The sequence below is a fragment of the Microcebus murinus genome, chromosome 6 (genome assembly GCF_040939455.1).
Source record: "Microcebus murinus isolate Inina chromosome 6, M.murinus_Inina_mat1.0, whole genome shotgun sequence".
Taxonomy (NCBI): Eukaryota; Metazoa; Chordata; class Mammalia; order Primates; family Cheirogaleidae; genus Microcebus; species Microcebus murinus.
This window is the reverse complement of record NC_134109.1, coordinates 24,897,780-24,925,690: the sequence shown is the minus strand read 5'-3', so window position 1 is coordinate 24,925,690 and position 27,911 is coordinate 24,897,780. Positions and strand designations below refer to the sequence as shown.

The 27,911-nt window shown below is 39.6% G+C and overlaps 2 protein-coding genes across 3 annotated transcripts in view; one reads left to right on the top strand and one right to left on the bottom strand.

The window, feature by feature from the left end:
- The window catches only part of SAMD15 (sterile alpha motif domain containing 15), a 58,347-nt gene that overhangs the window by 15,194 nt on the left and 15,242 nt on the right, over positions 1 to 27,911 (top strand). The window lies entirely within an intron of this gene.
- NOXRED1 (NADP dependent oxidoreductase domain containing 1) lies at positions 272 to 27,430 on the bottom strand. 2 transcript variants are annotated; one of them, XM_012743016.2, is made up of 7 exons: positions 27,350 to 27,430; positions 26,266 to 26,437; positions 10,795 to 10,994; positions 6,829 to 7,009; positions 6,089 to 6,240; positions 4,567 to 4,789; positions 272 to 636 (listed from the first exon to the last, which is right to left on the bottom strand). In XM_012743016.2, exons 2-7 carry the CDS (start codon positions 26,418 to 26,420, stop codon positions 462 to 464), a joined length of 1,086 nt encoding a protein of 361 aa, XP_012598470.1. In that variant the 5' UTR covers positions 26,421 to 26,437; positions 27,350 to 27,430; the 3' UTR covers positions 272 to 461. The 2 variants fall into 2 exon arrangements, with proteins under 2 accessions (XP_012598470.1, XP_012598475.1); XM_012743021.3 differs by having other exon boundaries at positions 26,266 to 26,339; positions 27,350 to 27,428.

Sequence of the window (27,911 nt, the reverse complement as noted above, 5' to 3'; positions counted from 1 at the left end):
TACATTTACTTCTCTATCCAAAATTGTAGGAAAATCAAGCTGTATCATTTGCCAGCCACATACTGCTGGAAAATTGATTGGAGTTTGCCAATCAATTTGGAATATGATTGATTAGAAAAGAAGCTACATTATGTAATTGTCTAATAATGACATTAAAACTTCTTGAATTTAGCTTTTAGAAGAGAAATAATTTGTATTTCTGGGAAAGCAGCTTCCTTAAGTGTGTTAAGTTGTGTAGTTTCATTGGTTGCCTTTGACAGCCAGACACATATTGATATATAGGACCACTTATTTTATTCTCCAGTTTGAAAAGCCATCAGTACGGTTTTCTAATTCCTAGTGCCTAACATGTGGCAAACACAATACAATCACAACCCTACTGTCAATTATGATAATCAGGGCACAACCATTATAGAGAAAATCTGTGAGGGGAAAAAAATATCCTGATTTACTGAGTTCTTTTATTGGGATAGAGAGCCTGTAGAAACCACTGGCTGTTCTTTGGTCAGGGAGATGCCAAATAAATCACAGTATAGATACGTAAGGTGGCGTTGAAGAACAGTACTGGTTGAGAGACACTGGCTAAAGGGAGTTTTCTTGAGTTGCGCAATAGTCAGATCAAACCAAGGGAAAGACCTGGGGTGAAAAAAAAATACTGTTACTTTTTTATATCTGTTCAATATATCTGATTTGGCTGTTAAACACTTCCTTTAAAGAAAATATTCCTCTACTTGGAATACCAAACTAATTAAATTTAACAGTTAAACTAGAAATTCTGCTAGAACTATTCAATATGTAGATTTAATTGTATTAATACTTACAGTGATTTTTCACACATATATTTCTCTAAGTGCATTTGGAGAGAAATTTATAATTAGAGAACAATTATAATATTGACACTGACACCCTTTTTAGTATATTTTCTTTGAATTTAGAAAGAACATACATAAGAGGATCATGGACATTAAGCAAGGAAAAGATCTGATTGGTTTTAAGATATCCTCTTTAGGCCGGGCGCGGTGGCTCACGCCTGTAATCCTAGCACTCTGGGAGGCCGAGGCGGGCGGATTGCTCGAGGTCGGGAGTTCGAAACCAGCCTGAGCGAGACCCCGTCTCTACTAAAAATAGAAAGAAATTAATTGACCAATTAAAAGTATATATACAAAAAATTAGCCGGGCATGGTGGCGCATGCCTGTAGTCCCAGCTACTCGGGAGGCTGAGACAGGAGGATCACTTGAGCCCAGGAGATTGAGGTTGCTGTGAGCCAGGCTGACGCCACGGCACTCACTCTAGCCTGGGCAACAAAGTGAGACTCTGTCTCAAAAAAAAAAAAAAAAAAAAAAAAAAGATATCCTCTTTAGCTGTATAGATAAAAATGTAGAAGTTAATGTGTAAACAAAATGGGGCGATACTGAGTATTAGTTTATAGTGTAATTTAAGTTTAAAAGCATTAAGACATGGGGTTTTTATATTTTTCAAAAGATCAGAAGAAATGGGCACACTTGTAGTCCCAGCTATTCAGGAAGCTGAGGTGGGAGGATCACCCACCAGGAGTTTGAGGCCAGCTGGGGCAACATAGCGAGACTGTTTCTCTTTAAAAAAAACAAAAAAAGATTAGGAGTAAGGCAAGGGTATCTGCTCTTACCATTCTTATTCAACATAGTACCTGAAGTTCCAGCCAGTGCAAAAAGGCAAGAAAAGGAAATTAAAAGGCATGCCGATTGGAAAGGAAGAAATGAAACTGTCTCTATTTATAGATGACATGATTATCCATATAGAAAATCCCAAGGAATCTATTAATAGTTTAAAAACCTTTAAGAACTAATGGATTTGGCAAGATTGCAGGATGCAAAATAAATATGCAAAAATTGATTGTGTTTATATGTATTAGCAATGAACATGACACCAAAATTAAAAACGAAATTTCATTTATAATCACTCCAGAAAAATGGAATACTTAGGTGTGAATCTAATAAAACATGTATAGGACTTACATGATGAAAACTATAAGATGCTGATGAAATAAAGAGGATCTAAATAAATGGAGATACATATTGTATTTATATTCATGGATAGGAAAAGTCAACAAAATTGACCTATAGAGATAATGGTAAAATAAAAATTCATGACAATACCATATTCTAGTGAGGATGCAGAGAAACTGGATCATACTTGCTATAATAATACTTTGTACTATTCTGAAAAACAATTTGGCAGTATCTTAAAAAATAAACATGAAACTACTATATGACTCGATAATTACGCTACAAAGCATTTATCCCACAGAAGCAAAAACTTAGGCTCACACAAAAATCTGTATATGAGTGTTCATAGATGTCTTACTCATATTACCCAAAAACTGGAAATAACCCAGATGTTCTTCAACAGGTGAATGGTTAAACACATTGTGATACAGCCATACCATGATACACTACTCAGTAATAAAAACAAACTGTTAATACAGCAACTTGGATGAATCTCTAGAGACTTATGTTGAAGGAAAAAAGTCAATCCCAAAAGGTTATATGCTATATTAGTCCATTTATATGACATTCTTAAAATGAAAAAATTGTAGGAATGAAGAACAGATTCGTAGTTACCAAGTTTTGTGGCAACATGAAGGATTCTTTGGTGAAAGAACAGTTTTTGAACTCCTGGCCTCAAGTGATCCTCCTGCCTCAGCCTCCCAGAGTGCTAGGAGTACAGTGTGAGTCACCACATCCAGCCATCACTTCCAGGATTCTGACTTAAACAACTTGGTGAAGCAGCATGTAATTAGATAAGAAACACTAGAAAAGCAGGTAGCTTTTGGGCATGTTGAGCTTGTGTGGAGATTGTGAGTGTGTACTTACCTAGATGCAGTATTGACATTTAGGCTAGAGATATAGAGTTACAAGCTGTCAGTGTAAAGATGGCAACCTAAGTCCCCAAATTGGAAAAGATCACCCAGGAACAAAGTATAGAATGAAATGAAGAAAAGGGTCTAGAATAGAGCCTGGAAAACTCCCAGATTTAAGGGTGAGGCAAAGGAGGAAGTCACAAAGGAGGGACCAGAGAGTCAGAAAGAAAATGAGGAGAATTTGAGGGAAGAGACTGCTTCAAGAAGGATGGCAGTTAAAGAAGAAAAGGAGTTTAAAGTGTGCAGTGACTCTGGGAGGCCAAGGTGGGAGGAATGCTTGAGCTCAAGAGTTCCAGACCAGCCTGAGCAAGAGTGAGACCCTGTCTCTACTAAAAATAGAAAAAATTAGCTGGGTGTGATGGCGTGCACCTGTATGTAGTCCCAGCTACTCAGGAGGCTGAGGCAGAAGGATTGCTTGAGCCCAGGAGTTTGAGGTTGCTATGAGCTTTTATGACTCCATGGCACGCTAGCCCAGGCAACAAAGTGAGACTCTATCTCAAAATAAATAAATAAATAAATAAAGTATGCAGTGAATCTAATGACATGGTAGTCACTGGTAACATGAGCAACAATCTCTGCATATCAGATTATCAGATATTTTAAAAATTGATTTTATAATTATCAAGCTATAGAGAACTGGCAGCCTCATATATTCTTGGTAGAAATTAAGCGAGCACCACATATTTGCTAAGCAATATAGGAATACCTATCAAACATAAAATATACATAACCTTAGACCCAGAAATTCTTTCATGTATTTATTCAACAGAAATATTGGTGCAAATGTGCAAAGTCAGTACAAGAACATTCAAAGCAGCCCTTAATGCAAAATTTGGGACAAAGGGAAGGAACCACATCTCTATCAAGTGGAAACAGAGTGAAGAAATTTAATTAAAGAAATGTGTCCTGTCCAGTGGATGCCTATGCACTTACTTATAAATGAAGTAGCTATGATTGTACTAATATAGAATGGTATCTGTGATGTAGTAAGCAAAAAAGCAGTGTGCATAGTTCCCATGTTTCTAACACTGTGCATATAGGAATAGATAGGCATCCATGTTATGATATAATGACAATGTAATATGTTTGTAAATACATAGATAAAAAGACAAAAATGTAAAAACCATTAGAGGTAAAATCTATAAAATAGGATTTGGGAGGCAAAGGAGGACTTTTACTTTTCTACTCGTTGAATTTTTTACAAAATTGTGTTATTTTTACCAATAAAAAATCTGAGGCCGGGTGCTGTGGCTCACGCCTGTAATCCTAGCTCTTGGGAGGCTGAGGCGGGCGGATTGCTCGAGGTCAGGAGTTCAAAACCAGCCTGAGCAAGAGCGAGACCCCATCTCTACTATAAATAGAAACAAATTAATTGGCCAACTGATATATATATAAAAAAAAAATTAGCCGGGCATGGTGGCGCATGCCTGTAGTCCCAGCTACTTGGGAGGCTGAGGCAGAAGGATCACTCGAGCCCAGGAGTTTGAGGTTGCTGTGAGCTAGGCTGATGCCACGGCACTCACTCTAGCCTGGACAACAAAGCGAGACTCTGTCTCAAAAAAAAAAAAAAAAAAAAAAAAAAGAATCTGAAAGGATAAAAGAAAAAAGTATCTGCTAAGACAAGAATGTGGGAGAAATTAGAATGGCCAGCTGTCTGACACCTTACCTGTTCCGAGACAAGCTCTTGACATAGATTTTGTTGACAAAATCTGTTGGCTGAAACTTTGGGCAAGATGCTGTGTTTTTCTTACAGTATTTGAAATGCACAGAGAGAAACAGTTCATTCAGAAGCAGCAGTGCTTGTGGGTTGGCCAACTTTCTTGCCGTGCACATGTTTAGGGCTGCATAGCACACTCCTTCCAACCACTTCATATTGAGGGTTATTCCCCCTACACATCAATGAGAAGGTAAATACCAGTTAGCACCACCAAAAGTGAGTTGCAGGGAACCTAGAACAAACTCCAGTGAATAGCCACCTTTTTTTTTTTCTAAGACAGGTTGGTATTAATAATATGAACCATGAGGTAAGCAAATACTCCCCCTTTGTAGGCCAAGAGTCCTATTTCTGCCATTTATTTATTTATTTATTTAGAGACTGAGTCTTGCTTTGTTGTCCAGGCTAGAGTCAGTGCCGTGGCGTCAACCTAGCTCACAGCATCCTCAAACTCCTGGGCTCAAGCAATCCTCCTGCGTTAGCCTCCCGAGTAGCTGGGACTACAGACATGCACCAGCTCAGCTAATTTTTTCTATATATATTAGTTGGCCAATTAATTTCTTTCTATTTATAGAGACGGGGGTCTCACTCTTGCTCAGGCTGGTTTCGAACTCCTGACCTCAAGCAATCCGCCCGCCTCCCAGAGTGCTAGGATTACAGGCGTGAGCCACCGCGCCCGGCCTATTTCTGCCCTTTATAACACAGGTTTTGACCATCCCAAAGGAGGACAGATACAAATAATGTAGACATTGCTAATGGCAAAAGTGTCTTTAGAATGGTTGTTGATAAGGAACGCCCATCAACAACCTTTGGGGGGGGGGCGGGCGGACTGCAAGATTAGAACAGAGAAAACCCATTTTAGTCCCAGACATTGCATCCTCCTGTTTGTTTGTTTGTTTGTTTGTTTTTAAGACAGAGTCTCACTCTGTTGCCTGGCTAGAGTGCCGTGGCATCAGCCTAGCTCACAGCAACCTCAAACTCCTGGGCTCAAGCACTCCTTCTGCCTCAGTTTTCCAAGTAGCTGGAACTACAGACATGCACCACCTTGCCCGGCTAATTTTCTATATATTTTTAGCTAATTTCTTTCTTTTTTTAGTAGAGATGGAGTTTCGCTCTTGCTCAGGCTGGTCTTGAACTCCTGACCTTGAGTGATCCTCCCGCCTCGGCCTCCCTGAGTGGTAGGATTACAGGCGTGAGTCACCACACCCAGCCACATCCTCCTGTTTAAATAAGCTATCTTTGGTTGTTTCTAGTTTGTCTTTAAAAGGTCTAAATAATCAAGCTTCTCAGCTCTCCCTAATAAAGGCTGATTTTTGCCACCCAAACACTGTTCCAATACAAAATCTAAAATAACTGAGAATATATCTAGGTGTCTCCCTCCCATCCCCAATACAGACTGGGATTTAATAAGATAGCAACAGGCCACAGGAAAGGTAATTTTCAAAAGAATGTCAGAAATATGCTGACCCATTACCAGCAGGAATGTAGGGGCAGGTAGCCTCAAGAATCACAGGATCTTGGAGAGCAGCTGCAACTTCCTTATTGGCCCCCCAGATGTTGACATAGTCTTCAACACACTCATACTGAGGTCGCAAGATATTGGTGTGATTCAGTAGTAGTTTCAACCTGGAAGTAAAGCTGCTAAGACAGGGAATACATTGCTAGGACTAGAGTGAGCTACATAATCCATTGTATTCACATCCAACTCCAGCAACAGACTCCCCTGCACGGCACTGCTCAGAGGCAAATGCAGGTCTGGGTCTGTGGTGAGGGCACTAATTAAATTAGTTGGCTTGTTCCAGCCACCTAACAAATACTTATTAACTGTTATCATGTGGTAGGCATGGGGCTAGATACTAGGGGTACGGAAATAATATTTGACACATAACTTTTAGCAACTTTTCATGTTGTTGACTAGTGGTTTTCCTATACTATTCAGTATTGAAGTAGTGGGAGGCAATGTTCTATTGTAGTTCTAAACATTTGTACAGCTAAGAAAATGTCCAACCCACAAGTGCCGTTTGTGGGTAAGTGAGGAAGATACAATTAGAAAGGAAAGGTCAGCTGAGTCCTTCTACACATAAAGCTGCTTCCTCCTTACTACTGGGAATAACCAACTCCAAGAGTTAGGGGCTACAGTGGAGGTAGGAGGCAGAAGTTGAGATGAATAGACAGAGCAGTTCTGCCAGTTCTGTTCTTACCCTAACAGGATACCTGGGCAGTGGGACGGCAGCTACAAAGCTGTACACAACGCAGGTCTTCTCAAGGCTGGTTTGAATTTCTAAGCAGATATGGGACAGCTGAGATGGCAAACAGCAGAGGAATATCACGTTGGCCCAACTCGCGAGATTAGAGTTATGGTAAAAGCACTGGATCCCCAGTTTCTGGAACTCCTCTGCAAAGGATAAAGGAGGACAGAAAGCACAGTACAAAGGAGATTGACCTGAACATCAACTATGGGGAGATTTATCTTGGTAAATCAACCCAAGGCTTGTTGCTACACAAATCAAAGGAAAATCCCACATCCTTTTTTTTTTTTGAGATGTGATCTCATTTTGTTGCCTGGGCTAAAACACAAAGTCATCATAGCTCACTGCAACCTCAAACTCCTGGGCTCAAGAGATCCTCCTGCCTCAGCCTCCCAAGAAGCTGGGACTACAGGTGTGTGCCATCACACTCAGCTAATTTTTCTATTTTTTTTTTTTTTTAGAGATGGGGTCTTGCTGTGTTGCCCAGGCTGGTCTCAAACTCCTCGGCTCAAGTGATTCTGTGGCCTTGTTCTCCCAAAGTGCTAGTATTGCAGGCATGAGCCACTACACCCAGCTTATTCCCATTTTATAGATGAGGAAAGTGAGGCTTCAAGAAGCTACATGGCTTACCCAAAGTTATTTAGCTCACTGGCTTGAATTGGTGGAAAAGACTAGGAGAATGGAAGAATATAGAGCAGAGACTAGGAGGAGTCTGGAAATATTTAACAATTTCTGTAAAATATATATAACTTAATGTTAATAGAATATATATATAAATGGAGAGAGAAATATGATAACTCACATAGTTGCATAAAAACACTCACTGGTAGTTAATCATTTGATGGTACTTACTGCAACATGGATTTTCAAAAGTAAGAATTTAAAATGTACACTCACATCTGGTGTTATGTTTTAAGTGTTATTGGAAAACAGAATATGACAGACATTGGAGAGATGAATTCTTATCTTAACCATCAAGAGTACATGACTGAGCGCTGTGGCTCATGCCTGTAATCCTAGCACTCTGGGAGGCCGAGGTGGGCAGATCGTCTGAGCTCAGGATCAGGAGTTCGAGACCAGACTGAGCAAGAGCGAGACCCCATCTCTACCAAAAATAGAAAGAAGTTAATTGGACAGCTAAAAATATATAGAAAAAAATGAGTTGGGCATGGTGGTGCATGCTTGTGGTCCCAGCTACTCGGGGGGCTGAGGCAGAAGGATTGCTTGAGCCCAGGAGTTTGAGGTTGCTGTGAGCTAGGCTGATGCCATGGCACTCTAGCCTGGGCAACAAAATGAGACTCTATCTCAGAAAAAAAAAAAGAGTACATGACAAGTGTGAAGCTGAAGTTACCTGGATACTCATAAACCTGAAAGATGGATAGGACAAAGACAAAATTTAGAGAACAGGATGTCTATCATTCTTTCACATGTTGTTCTCGTTCTTTTCACGTGCACAGAAGCTGATGCTGAGCATTCTGAATTCTTGTTTCCCTACACAACATGTAGTGACATTTTAAAACTATAATTTTATTACTGATAAACATATTGCTTCCCAAAGAATATATGTACTTTATTGAAATATCATATATAATAGTCCTGTTGATGGGATCAAAAAATATGCTTTGAGTAGTAATATGTTTTCTAAGTTTACTAAATATAGAAAGAACCCTTACAAATCAGTAAGAAAGAATACAGGCACTCCGACAGAAAAAAATGGACAAAAGCAACTCAAAAAAAGATGAAATAGCAATAAACCTATAAAAAACATTCAATTTTTCTAGTGATCAATGAAAGACATAATTAGAACAAGAAAAAATTTTAAAGCATATTAAAATAGTGATGTTAAGAATAATTCCCAGCACTGACAAGGGTGTAGTGAAATCGGAGTTCTTCTTTTTTTTTTTTTTTTTTTTTTTTTTTTGAGACAAGGTCTTACTCTAGGCAGAGTGCAGTGGCACAATTACAGCTCACTGCAGCCTCCAACTCCTGGGTTCAAGTGATCTTCCCACCTTAGCCTTCCAAGTAGCTAGGATTACAGACATGTACCACCACACCTGGCTAATTTTTCTATTTTTTTGTAGAGAAAGGGTCTTGCTATGTTGCCTAGACTGGTCTTGAACTCCTGGCCTCATGCGATCAACCTAGCTCAGTCTTCCAAAGTGCTAAGTGCTAGGATTACAAGCATGAGCCACTATGCCTGGCCTATGAGAAGTTTCTTTAAAAATCAAACATATATCTACCACATTACCCAGTCATTTCACTGCTAGATATATACCCAAGAAAAATGAAAGCAGTTGCCCACGTGAATACTTCCATAAAATATTCATAGCAGCTTTATTTGTCATAGTCAAAAGCTGGAAACAACCTGAATCAACAGGTAAATAAACTGTTGAATAATCATGCAATGAAACACTACTCAGAAATAAAAAGGATATTGATACATTAAACAACTTGAATATATCTCAGGCTAATTATGCAGAGTGAAAAGCTAAAAGAAGTGCAAATTGTATGACACTGTTTATAGAAAATTCTAGAAAATGCAAACTATCTATGGTGACAGAAATCAGATCATTGGTTTCCTGGTTAGAGGGCTGCACTGAGGTAGAGAAATAGGTATTACCAAGGGCAAGAAGCAACTTTTGGGAGTGATGGATATGTTCCTTACCCTGATTGTAGTGATAGTTTCACAGGTATACACATGTCAAAACATCAAATTCTATACTTTATGTCCCAATTTATTATATACAAATAATATTTTAATAAAGCTGTACTATTCTTTGACCCAGTAATTTTATTTTGAAAATTATGTACAAGGAACTTCAATTAAATAGGGCATAGTTATATAAATTATGGTACGTCTATACTTTGGAATACTATACAACCTTAATATCATTTTTTTACATTAAAATTAATCTTTTACTGATATAATTTTAAATTGTGAGAAGAAAACAGAGAAAGAGAGAAAGGGAGAGTGCTACTGGGTGTCTGCAGCTCCTAGCCACCAGCTGGGCACATGCTGCTCAGTCTGCAAGCCCAGATACCAGGCGCAGGCGCACACCCCTTCTAGGGAGCTGCAGGGGAGTGCTCTCAAAGCCCGCTGGGGTCACAGTATGCCTGTGAGACAATGGAAGGGCTTTAAAATCATTATTTTGAAGAATGTTAAATGATATATGTGAATCTGCTCATGATATGTTAAGTGAAAAAAGCAGAATACAAATAATTTTGTATAGTAACAATTACTGATATGAGAGGAAAAACTGGGAAGCAAATAGTTATATTCTTCCTTATAAAGTAATTTTCTAAATTTTCAACAATAGGCATTATATTATTTTACATTTTTATTATTGAAGTATAATTTATATACAGTGCAACACACAGATCTGAAGTGTGTAGTTTAATCAGTTTTGACAAACACATACTGCCATGTAACCGATACTTCTCTTAAGACATAGAACATTTCCATCTCCCCAGAAAGTTCTTTCAGGACTTTCTCAGTCTATCTCCCCAGAAGCAATCATTGTTCTGATTTCTATCACCATGGATTATTAAATGGAATCATTGTAAAACATTTTTTAAATGCAGTAAGTGTTCTTTTTAAAAATATAAGGCCAAATGCAAATATTTGGACTCTAACTGGTGCAGTTATAAGATCTGAACTCTGCATGGAAAGCTTCCCTGTATCAAAGACCCAAAAAGATAATTCACCACCAAGGGCAGAGAGAGGAGACATGGATATAAAACATATAAGTACAGATGAAAAGTTGTTTCCAGGAACAAACTAGAAAGCTATCTTTCTAGCTTTTCTTAAGGCTAGCAAGCTGAGAACTCAGCATGCTGTATACCAGGATTGCTCTTTAAAGGCATCCTTTCAAGATGACTTCATCAACACCTAAACAGCACAGCCCCCTTTCCGCCACACACTGCTCCTCACCCAGGGCCTCTGGCCTCCTAGTGGAGATCCGCAGGCTCTCAGCAGGGATGGGGACAAGCTGCAGTAGTGTGAGAGCCAGCTGCTTCCCAAGGTGGCCACCTCCAATGATGCCCACCTTTAACTTGTTATTGTCAGGAGTGGTTAAATGAAGTGATCCAACTGAGCGATATCTGGAACTTTGTTTCTCATGTAATAATTTTCTGGAGAATGAACAGGTACATACATAAATACATGTACACATTATAGCTCTTCTTAACTGTTAGCCTCTGGCGTTTTCTGCTTTAACTTTCTCACACAGAAGCCTGTTGGCACCTAAAATAAAGGAGGCACTTTAATTGCATGCCATTTATCCAGCCTTGCTAGGGAATGAAATGTTCCTCCTGAGTGAATTTTCCAAAAACAAAAGGATAACCCTTCCTTGCTGTGTCTGTGTCCTGGTTTCTAAAAGAAAAAGAAAAAGGAAAAATAATTTTTAAGTGTTTAAATTATTAAAAAAAAAAAAAAAAGATGACCCTTTTCAAGGGACCAAATTTGTTTAAAGCATTTAAAAAAATCTTGAAGGTTTTTTTTTTTTTTTTGGCAGAGTCACTCTGTCACCCTGGGTAGAGTACAATGGCGCATGATCATAACTCACTGCAACCTCAAACTCCTGGGCTCAATTGATCCTTCTGCCTCAGCCTCCTGAGTATCTGGGACTGCAGGCCCCTGCCATCACACAGGCTAATTTTTTTCTATTTTCAGTAGAGACAGGGTCTTGCTGTTATTGGATGGTCTTGAACCCCTGATGTTAAGCAATCCTCCCACCTTCGCCAACCAGAGTGCTAGGATTACAGGTGTGAGCCACTGCGCCCAGCCAACATTTTAAAATTTTTGTTGCATGTATTATGCATTTCCCTGCCTTCTTAAACACAAGGTCTGAATATTTAATCATTTTGTTGACTCAAAACCATAATTTATGAACAGCCACTCTTACACATTTTACTGTAATGTATAACACACTGTGAACCAGTTCTCTTTTTTTTTTGAGACAGTCTCACTCTGTTGCCTGGGCTAGAGTGCCATGGCATCAGCCTAGATCACAGCAACCTCAAACTCCTGGGCTCAAACAATCCTTCTGCCTCAGCCTCCCAAGTAGCTGGGACTACAGGCATGTGCCACCATGCCCAGCTAATTTTTTCTATTTTTGGTAGAGACGGGGTCTCATTCTTGTTCAGGCTGGTCTCAAATTCCTGAGCTCAAACGATATGCCCACCTCGGCCTCTCAGAGTGCTATGATTACAGGCGTGAGCCACGACGCCAGGTCCCTCGTTTTTTGTTTGTTTTCTGTGAAGACATCTGTCAGTTTTTTCTTATGGTAAACAACCATAAAATTTATCATCTAAAACATTTTTAAGTGTACACTACAGTGGGGTTAACTGTATGCACATTGTTGTGCAACAGATCTCTAAAACCATTTCATCTTGCAAAAATGAAACTCTATACCCATTGAACAATTCCTCTTTTATCTTTCACCCAACCCCTAGGAACTATCATTCTACTTTCTGTTTGGCTACATTAGATCCCCTATATAAGTGGAATCATGCAGTATTTGTCTTTTTTGGGGGGAAACAGAGTCTCGCTTTGTTGCCCAGGCTAGAGTGAGTGCCATGACGTCAGCCTAGCTCACAGCAACCTTAAACTCCTGGGTTCAAGCGATCCTTCTGCCTCAGCCTCCCCAGTAGCTGGGACTACAGGCATGCACCACCATGCCCGGCTAATTTTTTCTATATATATTAGTTGGCCAATTAATTTGTTTCTATTTATAGTAGAGACAGGGTCTCACTCTTGCTCAGGCTGGTTTCGAGCTCCTGACCTCGAGCAATCTGCCCGCCTCAGCCTCTCAAAGTGCTAGGATTACAGGTGTGAGCCACCATGCCAGGCCAGTTTTGTCTTTTTTTTTTTTTTTTTTAACATGAGTTTCTTTAAACTTTTTTTTTTCTTTTTATTTCGGCATATTATGGGGGTACGATTTCAAGGTTTCAATAAATACCCTTTCCCCCCCATCCCCCACAAGTCTGAGTTTCCAGCATGACCATCCCCCTGATGGTGCACATCTCACTCATTATGTATATATATACCCGGCCCCCGCCCCCCGCCCCCCGCCCCCCTGCCCAATACCCTATTACTATAGTACCTATGTGTCCACTCAGGTGCTGCTCAGTTAATACCAGTTTGCTGGTGAATATATGTGGTGCTTGTTTTTCCATTCTTGGGATACTTCACTTAGTAGTATGGGTTCCAGCTCTAACCAGGAAAATATAAGATGTGCTATATCACCATTGTTTCTTAGAGCTGAATAGTACTCCATGGTATACATATACCACATTTTATTAATCCATTCTTGGATTGATGGGCACTTGGGCTGTTTCCACAGCCTTGCAATTATGAATTGTGCTGCTATAAACATTCGAGTGCAGGTGTCTTTACTGTAGAGTGTCATTGGATCTTTTGTGTAGATGCCCAGCAATGGGATTGCTGGATCAAATGGTAGATTCACTTGTATCGCTTTAAGGTATCTCCATATTGCTTTCTACAGAGGTTGAACTAGTTTTCAGTCCCACCAGCAGTGTAGGAGTGTTCCTCTCTCTCCACATATACGCCAGCATTTGTTATTTGGAGACTTTTTGATAAAGGCCATTCTCACTGGAGTTAAGTGACATCTCATTGTGGTTTTGATTTGCATTTCCCTGATGATTAGAGATGCTGAGCATTTTTTCATGTTTGTTGGCCATTCTTCTGTCTTCTTTAGAAAAGTTTCTGTTGAAGTCCTTTGTCCACTTTTTAATAGGGTTATTTGATTTTTTCTTGCTGATTTTCGTGAGTTCTAAGTATATTCTAGTTATCAAGCCTTTATAAGATACGTAGGATGCAAAAATTTTCTCCCATTCTGTAGGTTGTCTGTTTACTTTCATGACTGTTTCTTTGGCTGTGAAGAAGCTTTGTAGTTTGATCATGTCCCATTTATTTATTTTTGTTGCTGTTTTGATTGCCTTTGGGGACTTCTTCATAAACTCTTTGCCTAGGCCGATGTCTAGGAGAGTGTTTCCAACATTTTCCTCTAGAATGCTAATAGTTTCATACCTTAGGTTTAAGTCTGTTATCCAGCATGAGTTGATTTTTGTGAGAGGTGAAAGGTGTGGGTCCTGCTTTAGCCTTCTACAAGTGGCTATCCAGTTTTCCCAGCACCATTTATTGAAAAGGATTCTTTTCCCCAGCGTATGTTTTTGTCTGCTTTGTCAAAGATTAAATGGCTATATGAGGATGGTTTTATATCAGGATTCTCAGATCAGTTCGACTGGTCAATATTGCTATTTTTGTGCCAATACCAGATTGTTTTAATTACCACAGCTTTGTAGTATAGTTTGATATCTGGCATATTAATTCCTCCCATTTTGTTTTTGTTGCCTAGAATTGCTTTTGATATTCAGGGTCTTCTTTGGTTCCATACAAAGCTTAAAATTATTTTTTCTATATCTGTGAAGAATGCTGATGGGATTTTAATAGGTATTGCATTGAATCTGTAGATCAGTTTGGGTAGTATAGACATTTTAATGATGTTGAGTCTGCTGATCCACAAGCATGGAATGGATTTCCATCTGTTTACATCCTCTGCTATTTCCTTCCTCAGTGTTTCATAGTCTCCCTGTAGAGGTCTTTTACCTCCTTGGTTAAGTATACTCCTAGGTACTTTAATTTCTTTGTTGCTATTGTGAAGGGTATTGAGTCTTTAATTTGGTTCTCAATTTGATTGTTGTTGGTGTATATGAATGCCTCTGATTTCTGTGTATTGATTTTGTATCCTGAGACTTTACTAAATTCATTTATCAGTTCCAGGAGTTTCTTGGTTGAATCTTTGGGGTTTTCTAAATATAATATCATATCATCAGCAAACAGTGAAAGTTTGATCTCTTCTGCCCCTATTTGGATACCTTTAATTCCACTTTCCTGTCTGATTGCTATAGCCAGGACTTCCAGCACTATGTTGAATAGAAGTGGAGATAGTGGGCAGCCTTGTCTGGTTCCAGTTCTAAGTGGGAATGCTTTCAGTTTTTCCCCATTCAGTATGATGTTGGCTATGGGTCTGTCATATATGGCTTGTATCATTTTTAGGTATGTCCCTTCTATCCCTATTTTCTTAAGTGTTCATATCATGAAAGGGTGTTGAATTTTGTCAAAAGCTTTTTCTGCATCTATTGAAAGAATCATGTGGTCTTTCTTTTTGCTTCTGTTTATGTGGTGAATTGCATTTATAGATTTACGTATGTTGAACTATCCCTGCATCCCTGGGATGAAGCTCACTTGGTAGTGGTGGATTATTTTTTTGATAAGCGTCTGGATTTGGTTAGCTAAGATTTTGTTGAAAATTTTTGCATCTATATTCATTAAGGATATTGGTCTGTAGTTTTCCTTTCTTGTTGCATCCTTTCCTGGTTTTGGTATCAGAGTAATATTCGCTTCATAAAAGGTGTCGGGGAGGTTTCCGTTCTTCTCGATGTTGTGGAATAGTTTCTGCAAGATAGGTACTAGTTCTTCTTTGTAAGTGTGGTAAAATTCGGGTGTGAAGCCATCTGGACCGGGACTTTTATTTTTAGGGAGATTTTTAATTGCTGTTTCTATTTCAGCTGTTGAGATTGGTCTGTTCAAGGAATCTATTTCTTCCTGATTGAGCCTAGGGAGGCTGTGTGTTTCTAGAAATTTGTCCATTTCCTCCACATTTTCCAATTTGTGTGAATAAAGATTTTTGTAGTACTAATAAATTATATCTTGTATCTCTTTGGGATCAGTTGTGATATCTCCTTTTTTATTCCTGATGGAGCTTATTAGACATTTCTCTTTTCTGCTTTTTGTTAGCTTAGTCAGTGGTGTGTCAATTTTGTTTATTTTTTCAAAGAACCAACTTTTTGTTCTGTTAATCTCCTGAATAGCTTCCCTGTTTTCAATTTCGTTTAGTTCTGATTTGATCTTGTTGATTTCACTTCTTCTGCTGGGGTTGGGGCTGGTCTGTTCTTCTTTTTCCAGCTCTTTGTGTTGTTTCATTAGATTGTCTATTTGTGATCTTTTTGACTTTTGGTTATAGGCATTTATGGAGATAAACTTTCCTCTCAGAACTGCTTTAGCTGTGTCCCAGAGGATTTGATAACTTGTCTCTCCATTGTCATTTTCTTCATAGAATTTTTTTATTTCCATCTCAATTTCTTCATTTATGAAGTAATCATTTAGTAGGAGGTTGTTTAATTTCCACATTTTTGTGTAGAAATGTGAGTTTCTGTTAGGGTTGATTTCTACTCTTATTCCACTGTGATCTGAGAAGATACATGGTATGATTTCTATTTTTTTAAATTTCTTGAGGTTTACTTTGTGTCCTAGGATATGGTCAATCTTAGAGAATGTCCCGTGAGCTGATGAGAAGAACGTATATTCAGTGGATTTTGGGTAGAATGTTCTGTAGATGTCAGTCAGACGCAATTGTTCTAAAGTTTTGTTTAAGTCCATTATTTCTTTATTAATTTTCTGTTTGGAGGATCTGTCTTGTGCCGTCAATGGGGTGTTGAAATCTCCGGTGATTATGGAGTTGCTATTAATCCATTTGCTTAGCTCCAGTAAGGTTTGCTTTATGAATCTGGGTGCACCTAAGTTGGGTGCATATATATTTAAAATTGTTATCTCTTCTTGTTGGACTGTGCCCTTCACCATTATATAATGACCCTCTTTGTCTTTCACTACTTTTGTTGGTTTAAAAACTAAATTGTCTGAAATTAGAACTGCCACGCCAGCCTTCTTTTGGCTTCTATTTGCTTGGAATACTGATCTCCACCCTTTTAGTCTATATGCATCCTTGCAGGTTAGATGTGTTTCCTGAAGACAGCATATACTTGGCCTGTATTTTCTTATCCATTCATCCAGCCTATGTCTCTTGAGTGGAGAGTTTAAGCCATTCACATTTATTGAAAGGTAAGGTAGATTACTGTTCATTCTGTTGGGTTGGATGTTGTTGCTATGATTTCTGCTGTCTTGAGCCATTGTAATATCTGGCCTTTAATCTTTGGGTTTTGGTTGTTTTTATATTCGTGGGTTATTATTATGATGTTCCATGCGTAATGCTGTTTTGAGTACTTCTTGTAGGGCTGGTCTTGTCTTGGTGAATTCTCTGAGACTTTGCTTGTCTGAGAATGTCTTTATTTCTCCTTCATACACAAAGCTTAGTTTTGCAGGGAATAAGATTCTAGGCTGGGCATTGCTTTGTTTCAGAAAAGTGAGAATGGGGCCCCAGTGTCTCCTTGCTTGTAAAGTCTCATTAGAGAAGTCTGGTGTTATTCAAATTGGCTTTCCCTTGTATGTTACTTGCTTCTTTCATCTTACAGCTCTTAGAAGGGCCTCTTTAGTTGATATTTTGGTCAGTCTGATGACTGCATGTCGTGATGTCTTCTTGTTTGCATTGAATCTCCCAGGGGTCCTCTGAGCTTCTTGAACTTGTATATCGAGATTTTGAGCAAGGCCTGGGAAATTTTCCTCTATTATATCTTCAAATAGCTTGTCCAACCCGTGAGTGTTGTCTTCTTCCCCTTCTGGTAACCCTATGACCCTTACATTAGGTTTCTTCACATAATCCCACATCTCTTGTAGGCTTTGCTCTTTTCTCTTGTTTCTCTGCTCTATTTCTGTGACTGATTTATTTAATTGGAGGGTGTTATCTTCAAGCTCTGAGATTCTTTCTTCTGTTTGATCTACCCTGTTCATGAGACTTTCCACTATATTTTGTAGTTCCCTGAATTGATTCTTCATTTCCAGGAGTTCGGTTAAACTTTTCTTCATTGTGTCTATTTCTTTAGTGAACTTTTTTCCAGATCCTGGAGGCTTTTTGTGGTTTCTTTGTGTTGGTTATTGAGTTGTTCTTGCAGGTCGGTGAGTGTTCTTATGATCCACATACGAAATTCCTCTTCTGTCATTGTGGTTGCCTGATTTTGGTTGGTGCCGGTTTCTAGGGGGATGGGGCTCCTCTTTGGGGGTGTGTTTTCCACTTGGTTCTTCATATTTCCTGAGTTCCTTCGCTGATTTCTTCCCATGTTGATCAGTTGTTGTTTCTTTTCTTTAGGTTTTTGTTTGGGTATTCACACGCCTTGTTTAGTTTCGGAGCCAGTAGGTGGTGTCTGTGGGTGACATTCGACCACTCCCTGTATAATGAGTCAGTAGGTGTCGTGGAAAGGGTGTGCAGGATGCTCTTCCTCTCAGTAGGTGGCGCTTGCTTGGAGGAACAGGCTAAGCTGTTGTTTTTATGTCCTGTTATCAGCTCTTATTCACGTAGAGAGATCTCTAGTGACTCAGGTGGTGGGTGGGCCCTGGGACTTCCAGGTGTATCCATTTCTCTAGTCTAGGAGAGAGTCTGGGCGGAGCTGGGTTGGGTAAGCCTGCCCTCAGGCACCAGCAATGTCCTTAGCAGGGGTCAAAGTTCTGTTCTCTGCTTCCAGGCAAAGCTGACAGGGAGAGGCTGGAATGGCCCGGCTCAGTTAGAGAGTCTGCGTGTGGCGGTGGGGCTGTCTGAGACCCGCAGTCTGGAGCGGGCCTGGCTTCTTTCCACTGTCCTTAACTCCGCAGCTACTCCTGGGCCTCTGCCAGCAGGCCAGACCACAAGCCTCCCCTGGCTGTGCTGCCGGCGAGGAGGTTCCCTGTGCAGGAATGCCACCTGGGCCGGGCGCAAGGCCTCCCTTTGCAGGGAGGGTTGCCCTCTAGGACGCTGATCTGCCCTGAAGGCACACACACCTCAGTAGGCAGTTCACAAGTATCCCTTCTGTGCCCCAGGCAATGCAAGGCCTCGGTGCACGGGATGTGGTCTGCAGGTCTGACCTCTGGGTCCCAGAGTTCAAACTATATCCCCACCAGGGAGAGCAGTGCTGGTCCCAATTCACCCACAGGGAGCCCATGCTGGGTCTATGTTTCTCAACCTCAGGGTCTGCCCTATTCTCCTGGGATCACCGTGCCAGCAGCACCTGGGAGGGCTGGCAGGTAGGGAGCTCACAGTCTGAGTTCCCCTTAGTCAACTGTAGGGCCCCAAAAGGGAAGGTCCCGTTCCCTGTAGGTGCCTCCGGCTGGTGGCTATATTATCTCTCTGTCTCTCTGGGCAGCTGCGGGTAGGGTCGGGGGAGAGGAGGAGGAGGCAATATGGCTTCTGCCGCGCGGCTGGGGTCTGGGCACATGGAGGTGCCCCGAGGGAGTTGGGAGCCTGGTGTCGTGTCTGCTACTGGCTTACCGCTCACTGGCAGCGGCCATCCCTGGGCTGGTGTCCGCAGGTGTCTCCACTCGCTAGGGAGCTCACCAGCAGTCCGGGACGCAGGGGAGTGGAAACAGCTGATTCACCTACACTTCCCGCTGGTCTGCGGGCTGCTCCGGGGGTCCCAGCTTCCAGTTCTCCTCAGTGACCTCCTCCTGTGGAGTCTCCCGTGGTCTCAGGTACTCCTCCTTCCGACCCTCGTCCGATGTAGGCTTGTCTTCTTGCTTCTTTCTTCTAATTTCTGCTAGAATCTGTCTTTTCTGCAGAGACACTCTGTCTGGCGGTGTTTCTCATCGGCCATCTTCTCTGGATCCCAGTTTTGTCTTTTTGTGACAAATACACAAATGCTTATTTGCTTAGCATAATGTCCTTAATCCATATGAATATTGGGATTTTAAAAAATTTCTATAAAAAATGCTAGTGGGATTTTGATAAGGATTGCATTGAATTTGTAGATCACTTTGGGTAGAATGGACATTTTGACACAATTAAGTCTTCGAATCCATAAACATAGACTGTCTTTCCATTTATTTGTATCTTCTTTAATTCTTTCAGCAATGTTTTGTAGTTTTTAGTGTACAAGTGTTTCATCCCCTTGGTTAAGTTTATTACTATTTTATTCTGTCGTAAATAGGATTATTTCCTCAATTTCCTTTTTAGATTGTTCATTGATAGTGTACAGAAATGCAACTAATTTTGTAAGTTGATTTTGTATCCTGCAACTTTGCTGAATTCGTTACTAGTTCTAACAGTTTTCGTGGAATTTTTAGGGATTTCTATATATAAGATGATGTCATTGGTGAACAGAGATCACTCTATTTTTCCTTTCCAATTTAGATATCTTTTATTTATTTTTCTTACCTAACTGGTCTGGTTAGGACTTTTAGTACTACTGTCTTGAATACAAGTGGTGAAAGTAGGCATCCTTGCCTTGTTTCTGCCCTTAGAAGAAAAGTTTTCAGTTTTTCACCATTGAGATGTTAGCTGTGGGACTTTCATATATGGCCATTATTGTGTTGGGGCAATTTCTCTCTATTCCTAGTTTATTGAATGTTTTTATTATGAAAGGTTATTGAATTTTGTCAAAGTCTTTTTCTGCATAAATTGAAATGATCATGTGATTTCTTTCATTCTAGTAATGCAGTATATTATATTGATTTTCTATTTGAATCATCCTTGCATTCCAGAAATAAATCCCTCTTGGTCATAATCCTTTTTAGTGAGAATAATCCTTTTAGTATGCTGTTGAATTCAATTTGCTAGTATTATGTTGAGGATTTTTGCATCAAGAGTATTGTTCTATAGTTCTCTTGTATCTTTGTCTAGGTAAGGGTTTGTCAATTTTGTTGATCTTTTCAAAATATCAGGTATTAGTTTTGATTTTTTTTCTATTGTTTTTATATTCTCTGGTTTTTTAATTTCCGCTGTTTACTTCCTTTTGCTTACTTTGGGTGTAGTTCATCCTTCTTTCTCTAGTTCCTTGAAGTATATAGTTAGGTTGTTCATTTGAGATCTTTCTTTTATTTTAAAGTAGGCATTCACCCTTATAAACTTTGCTCTTAGTACTGCTTTTGCTGCATAAGTTTTGGTATGTTGTATTTTCATTTGTCTCAAGATATTTTACATTTTTTCTTGTGATTTCCTTTTTGGACCATTGGCTGTTTAAGAGTGTGTTAATTTCCACGTATTTGTGAATTTTCCAATTTTCTTTTTGCTATCCATTTCTAGTTTCATTCCATTGTAGTTGAAAAAAGATAATTGATATGATTTGAATCTTCTTAAATTTGTTAAGACTTGTTTTGTGGCCTAACATGTGATCTATTCTAGAGAATGTTCCATGTGCACTTGAAAAGAATGTATATTCTGCATGTATTGGGTGGAGTGATCTGCATTTGTCTGTTAGGTTCCAACTGGTCTATTGTGCTTTTCAAGTCCTCTGTTTCCTTATTGACCTTCTGTGTGATTGTCCTATTTATTATTCAAAATGGGATAATAAAATCTACTATTATTGTGTACCTTCAACTTTATAAATATTTGCTTAATATTTTTGGCTGCTCTGAGGTTAAGTACATATATAATTGTTATATCTTCCCGGTGAATTGATCTTTTTATCATTATATGATGTCATTCTTTGTCACTCAAGACACTTTTTGACTTAGTCTATTCTGTGTGATGAGTATGGCCAACCCTGTTTTCTTTCGGTTACCATTTGCATGGAATATCTTTTTCTATTTTCTCACTTCCAGTCTATGTGTGTCCTTATATCTAAAGTGAGTCACTGGTGGACAGCATATAGGTTGGATCTTGTTTTATTTTTTTTAATCCATTCAGCCACTCTGTGTCTTTTGATTGAGGAGTTTAATCCATTTACATTTAAAGTAATTACTGATATGGAAAGACTTACATATTGCTATTTTGTTAATTTTTTCTATATGTCTTGTAGTTATTTTGTTCCTCTTTTGCCGCCTTCCTTTGTGTTTCACTGATTCTTTTGTAATGATATGCTTTGATTCCTTTTTTTTCTTTTTTTTTTTTTTTAATTTTTTTTGAGACAGAGTCTCACTTTGTTGCCCAGGTTAGAGTGAGTGCCGTGGCATCAGCCTAGCTCACAGCAACCTCAAACTCCTGGGCTCAAGCAATCCTACTGCCTCAGCCTCCCGAGTAGCTGGGACTACAGGCATGTGCCACCATGCCCGGCTAATTTTTTGTATATATATATTTTTAGTTGGTCAATTCATTTCTTTCTATTTTTAGTAGAGACGGGGTCTCACTCAGGCTGGTTTTGAACTCCTGACCTCGAGCAATCTGCCCGCCTCGGCTTCCCAGAGTGCTAGGATTACAGGCGAGAGCCACCACGCCCGGCCTATTTTCTTTTGTGTATCTTTGATTGGTATTTTCTTTGTTACCATAGGAAATTACATAAAAATCTGATAGTTATAACAACCTATTTTAAACTGATAATAGCTTAACTCCAGTCACATGCAAAAACTCTTATGTCTTTATCTTCCCCCACCCCTGGTTTTTGTTATTGATCTCACAAATTATATCTTTTATATTTTATATCCATTAACATAGTTTTATAGTAATACCATGTTTCCCTGAAAATAAGACAAAATTTTATATTTATTTTCCTCAAGAAGACACCCTAGGCTTATTTTCAGGGAATGTGTTATTTTTTTAAGTATGGTACGACAATCTACATTTATTCAAATATAGTTGTCTTCTTCTGGAACATCATGGTAACACTCCAATCCCCAAATTCCATCCTGAATTTCTTGCAACTCTATTTCTTTTAGAACCATTGGCCCCAATCTCTCATGTCGAGCAATAGAGCTCTCATGGGGCAGATAAGAAGGTCTGCTCATCTTTACCTGCGATGAAATGCATGGGTTGTGCAGATACACTGTGTAGCCACACCCATCACTAGGTCTTATTTTTGGCGTAGGGGTTATATTGCACAAATGCTTAGAAATCCTGCTAGGGCTTATTTTATGGATAGGTCTTATTTTGGGGGGACATAAGACCTTTTTTCAGGGAAACACGGTAGTTACTTTTTAAGCTTTTATCTTTTAAATTCTACACCAGCATTAAAAATTATTATGTACCATCCTTTACAATATTACAGTACTATGTATATGCCTATATGTTCATCTGAACCAAAAAGCCTTACAATTTTGTATACTTTTGTGTTGCTGTCTAGTAATTTTTCATTTCAACTTAAGGACTCCCATTAGCATTTCTTTTTTTTTTTTTTTTTTTCTCAGACAGAGTCTCACTCTGTTGCCCTGGGTAGAGTGTTGTGGCATCAGCCTAGCTCACAGCAATCTCAAACTCCTGGGCTCAAGAGATCCTCCTGCCTCATCCTCCTGCGCAGCTGGGACTACAGGCATGTACCACCATGCCCAGCTAATTTTTTGTATATATTTTTAGTTGGCCAATTAATTTCCTTCTATTTTTAGTAGAGATAGGGTCTCGCTCTTGCTTAGGCTGGTCTTGAACTCCTGAGCTCAAATGATCCGCCCACCTCAGCATCCCAGAGTGCTAGGATTAAAGGCGTGAGCCACGGAGCCCGGTCCCATTAGCATTTCTTATAAAGATAGTCCACTGGTGATGAACTCTCTCAGCTTTTGTTGGAAAGGTCTTGATTTCTCCTTGATTTTTTATTTTTATTAGAGACAAGGTCTTGCTGTTGCCCAGGCTGGAATGCAGTGGCATGGTTATAGTTCACTGCAGCCTAGAACTCCTGGCCTCAAGCATCTCTTTGACTTTTGAAGTACTTTTTTGCCAGATATAGTATTCTTGTGGGTTTGTTTTTTTTTTTTTCTTTTATCACTTTGAATATATCAAACCACTCCCTTCTGGCCTATGTTTCTGCTGAGAAACCCACATAATCTTATGGAAACGCCTGTGTGTGTGACAAGTTTCTTTGAGCATCTTGAATTTGGATATTCATTTCCTTCCTCAGATTTGGGAAGTTTGGGGCCATTATTTCTTTAAATAAGCTCTCGGAACCTTTCTTTCCTTTTCTTCTCCTTCTGAGATTCTCAGAATTGTATATTGGCCCACTTCATGGTGTCCCGTAAGTCCCTTAGATGTCTTCACTTTCTAATTCTTTTTCTTATTTTTATTTTTATTCTGAGACAGAGTCTCACTCTTCTCACCCCAGCTAGAGTGCAGTATCATGATCATAGCTCACTGCAACCTCAAACTCTGGGGCTCAAGTGATTCTATTTTTTGTAGAGACGGGGTCTCACTCTTGCTCAGGCTGGTCTTGAACTCCTGACTTCAAGTGATACTCCCACATAGGCCTTCCAGAATGCTATGATTACAGGTGCGAGCCACTGTGCCTGGCTTTTATTCTTTTTCCTTTTTGCTGACTTAATAATTTCAAGTGACCCATCTTCCAGTTTGCCAATTCTTTCTTCTGCTTGATCAAGTCTGATGTTTAACTGCTCTAGTGAATTTTTTTCAATTCAGTTACTGTGTTTCTCAGCCCAGAATTTGTTTGGGGTTTTTTTATAGTGTGTTGTTGTTGATATTCTTCCTTTGTTCACATATTGTATTCCTGATTTCATTTAGTTGTTTATCTATGTTTTCTTGTAGCTCATGGAACTTAAGATTATTTTGAATTCTTTATTAGGTAATTCATAGATCTCTGTTTCTTTAGGGTTGGTTTCTGGAGATTTAGTCTGTTCCTGTGATTAGGCCATATTTTGTTGTTTTATCATATGCCTTATCTTTTGTTGGAATTTGGGCATTTGAAAAAAGTTGCCACTTCTCCCAGTCTTTACAGAGTGGCTTCATACAGGGGAAGACCCTTACCAACCAGCTCAGCTAGAGATTCTGGTGATCTCTCAAATATTTTCTGGGAATGTCTTCTCTAGGTTTGGGTTTGTAATTTTCCAATTAGAGAGGTTTGCCTGTTTCTTTTGCAGAGGCTCATAATTTCTTGCTCTCTCTGGTGTCTACCTGCATTACTGCAGGTTCTTGGTGCTGCAACAAGCTACTGAGCTTTCCTTTGTTCTAATCCAAAATATGTTGGTTCCCTATCAGTGCTCCAAGTCATGTGAGACAGAAGCCAATCCCTCAGGAAGCCCCTGAAAAGCTGGAATCTTGGACATACATTCCACTTTCTTCTTTCCCTCCAAGGGAGAAGCCACAAATTAGGCATTTTCTCCTGATTACATTGAGTTGTGCTGACTTGAGGAAAGGGGTATCTCAGGTGAAGTGCAATGTCTTTTCTTACCTCCTTCAATGTAGCTGTTCTTGGCTTTGTACTTGCCTGGGGTACTGTAACTTCTTAGCTGGTTTCTGAAGTTCTCCTAAGAGCTTTTTGGATTACACCTTGTTGTTAAGTTAGTGTCTCTGTAGGGTTACAAGGTCTGGAGCTTTCTATTCCTCCTTGCTGACATCACTCTCAGCTGTCAATTTTCATTGCTGTAGCATCCCTCTCCTACCATATACCTACTCTTTCTAGTTTGCTATTTCAGTTCTGTACAGACCTGGGAAACCAGATAATTTAGTTTTTTAAATAATGTCATGATTTATAAAAGTAAATAGTTTATAAAACAATACATACCTGAGAAACTGAGGCATTTGAGACCACTCTTTCTAGAGGTTCATTTACTGTTGGTTCTAGATGTGTTTTCTTGGCACAAGATTAAAAAAGTCAAACCTCTGAATACATAAGGTATTACTTTTGTTGTTACAAGGCAAACTTATATTTGTTTTGCATTTCTGTAAAACTGGAGTCTTAAAGCTCTGGATTTTCCATATAAGCATCACAAGATACATTCTATTTAAGGTTTCTCTCCTGGTTGAAGGAAGAGTACTTTCTCTTAGTGCCTAACCCCTCCAAACATAAAATGCCTCCTGCAAGTTTCATATGTTGTGTCCACCCCCCCCCCCATCTTGGGTACAACCAATAGGTTTATGCATCCTTACAGTAAGCTAATCACCAAACTCAATGAAGCAGCCTGCCTCCTTGGGTATGTGCTATACCTATAAACTCATTCAATTAAGATCTGGTTCCACCATCCAGGAATTAATCTAACTTCAGAGAACAGTAAACTGAGGAGTAGAGTGAGGATGTGATTGATACTCCCAGAGTGACCTGGAGTTATAGAATCCAGGAGCCTAATTCTAGTTACCTGGTTCAAATACTCCTATTTAAGTGTCTGAAGCTACATTGTATAAAGATACCAGAAACCAGGACTGGACTGAGAATTTCTCTGCAAATATTCCTGGTTTCAAGCAAGTTACCTGGCTATAGGGCCTGCAAAGTCCCAGCTAGCTTTTCTGTGAGGAAACATTCCATTAGCTCCATCTCAAAAGAAAGAAAGTACTGACCAGGTTTGCATTCCTCCCCAATAGACAGGAATGGCTAGTAATTAGTATTGTGGAAGATAAGCTGGTGGTGATAATGAGTGAATGAATGGATGAATGATCATTTAACCAATCCATGCTTTATTATGTGACCACAGCCAGGAGGCCCTGATATGGATTTTCTTGGTCCTTTCAGACCAGGAGTGACTGACTCTAGGTTAGAAAAGATAGGAAGACAATCCCCCTACCAAACTTTTCCTCCAATATAAAAAGTTTAAGTCACTTGAATTCTCAGTGGTGAGATTCTTGTCCATCTTCCTAAACTTGGAGACCTAGCTTACCTCAAATTGCATAATAGTTTGCAGAAGAAGGTTGCATGGGCACAGGCATTGATCATCAGTCCTCGATAACGGCCCTGCAAATACAGCAAGAAACTTTCTTCCTCTGAAATCCCACAGTCAAACTGCAGGGACGCAAGGTCCTCTAGCAGGTCCATTTTCAAGCCACCATTTCCTGCAGTGACAGATACTAATCAATTTGGTTTCCTGTCCTGGAAGAAAAGGGGTCTATAAAGGAGGGCAAGTGTATGATGGTTATGTGCACCCAAGTCACAAGCACTTGTGATGGTGAGCTTCAGTAACTCTTTTTTTTTTTTTTTTTTTTTTTTTTTGAGACAGAGTCTCCCTTTGTTGCCCAGGCTAGAGTGAGTGCCGTGGCGTCAGCCTAGCTCACAGCAACCTCAAACTTCTGGGCTCGAGTGATCCTTCTGCCTCAGCCTCCCGGGTAGCTGGGACTACAGGCATGTGCCACCATGCCCGGCTAATTTTTTATATATATATCAGTTGGCCAATTAATTTCTTTCTATTTATAGTAGAGACGGGGTCTCGCTCTTGCTCAGGCTGGTTTCGAACTCCTGACCTTGAGCAATCCGCCCGCCTCGGCCTCCCAAGAGCTAGGATTACAGGCGTGAGCCACAGCGCCCGGCCTTCAGTAACTCTTTTCTCCCAGATTCTGAACTTGTTCATTTCTCTGAGTGTGGGTCCTTGAATTCTGGATTCACTGGAATCCAGAATTCACTGACTGCCCATGAATCCTGGATGCATGACAAATCTTAACAGAAATCCAAAGTCATGTTTTTCCATGTAGGCTACATAGGCACTTTTTTCAGCAGAGGAATTTACATTAGCAATAGGTTTCACGGGTGTTCTAAGGCCAGTACCTTCTCCCTTCCATTCCTCCTATGTTTTGGAAGTAGACCTGAACACATAGGACCACATTTCGAAGAAATTCTTCTTTTTCACTAAACTCTGTGTTTCCCACAGGATAGAAAAGAGCCCAAATTAAGTATCACTGGTCCCCTATCTAGGGCAGGAACAACTAGATTTTACAAAATAAACCCAAAGATACATAAACTCATCTACATACATGTATCACCAAACAGAGAAGATTGGCCCTACTCCTCCATACTTCTGGTCCTGGAGGGTAATAACTACATTTCTAAGGAGAATTACCCAAGAAATGACTCCTTGCCATTATGACTCCTTAGCTACCAGATTATTTCAGTCTCTGAGTCTTAAAGGGGAAAGCCCCACCTAGAGGTTTTCCTGATCTGAACATGAGGACATGAGTACCTTGCACTACTTACATGAGTACTATACCAGGGAAGTATGGGACCTTCCCAACAGAAGATTCTGGATTTCTAGTTTTTGTACAAATTAGAATACCATACAGATCTTAGTAGTAGCAATTGAGTTATTGTTCCAACCCATTCTCGTTGTGTTCAAAGAAATCAACAAAATTCTGAGGTGAAATTCACTTAACATAAAATTAGTCATTTTAAGGTGAATAATTCAGTGGTACATTCATAATGTTGTACAATCACTACCTCTGTATAGTTCTAAAACATTTTAGTATCCCCCAAAAGAAACCTCAAACCCATTAAGCAGTTACTCCCCATCCCTCCCCACCGTCAATCTGCTATCATGTA

Coding starts and splice junctions, on each gene's coding strand:
- NOXRED1 (XM_012743016.2), bottom strand. CDS start 26,420: ATGGACCTGCTAGAGGACCTTGCGTCCCTGCAGTTTGACTGTGGGATT. Junction 10,995..26,265: donor AAACTATTATGCAATTTGAG/GTAAGCTAGGTC, acceptor TTCATTCTCCAG/AAAATTATTACATGAGAAAC. Junction 7,010..10,794: donor TAGGAGGCCAGAGGCCCTGG/GTGAGGAGCAGT, acceptor TATCCTTTGCAG/AGGAGTTCCAGAAACTGGGG.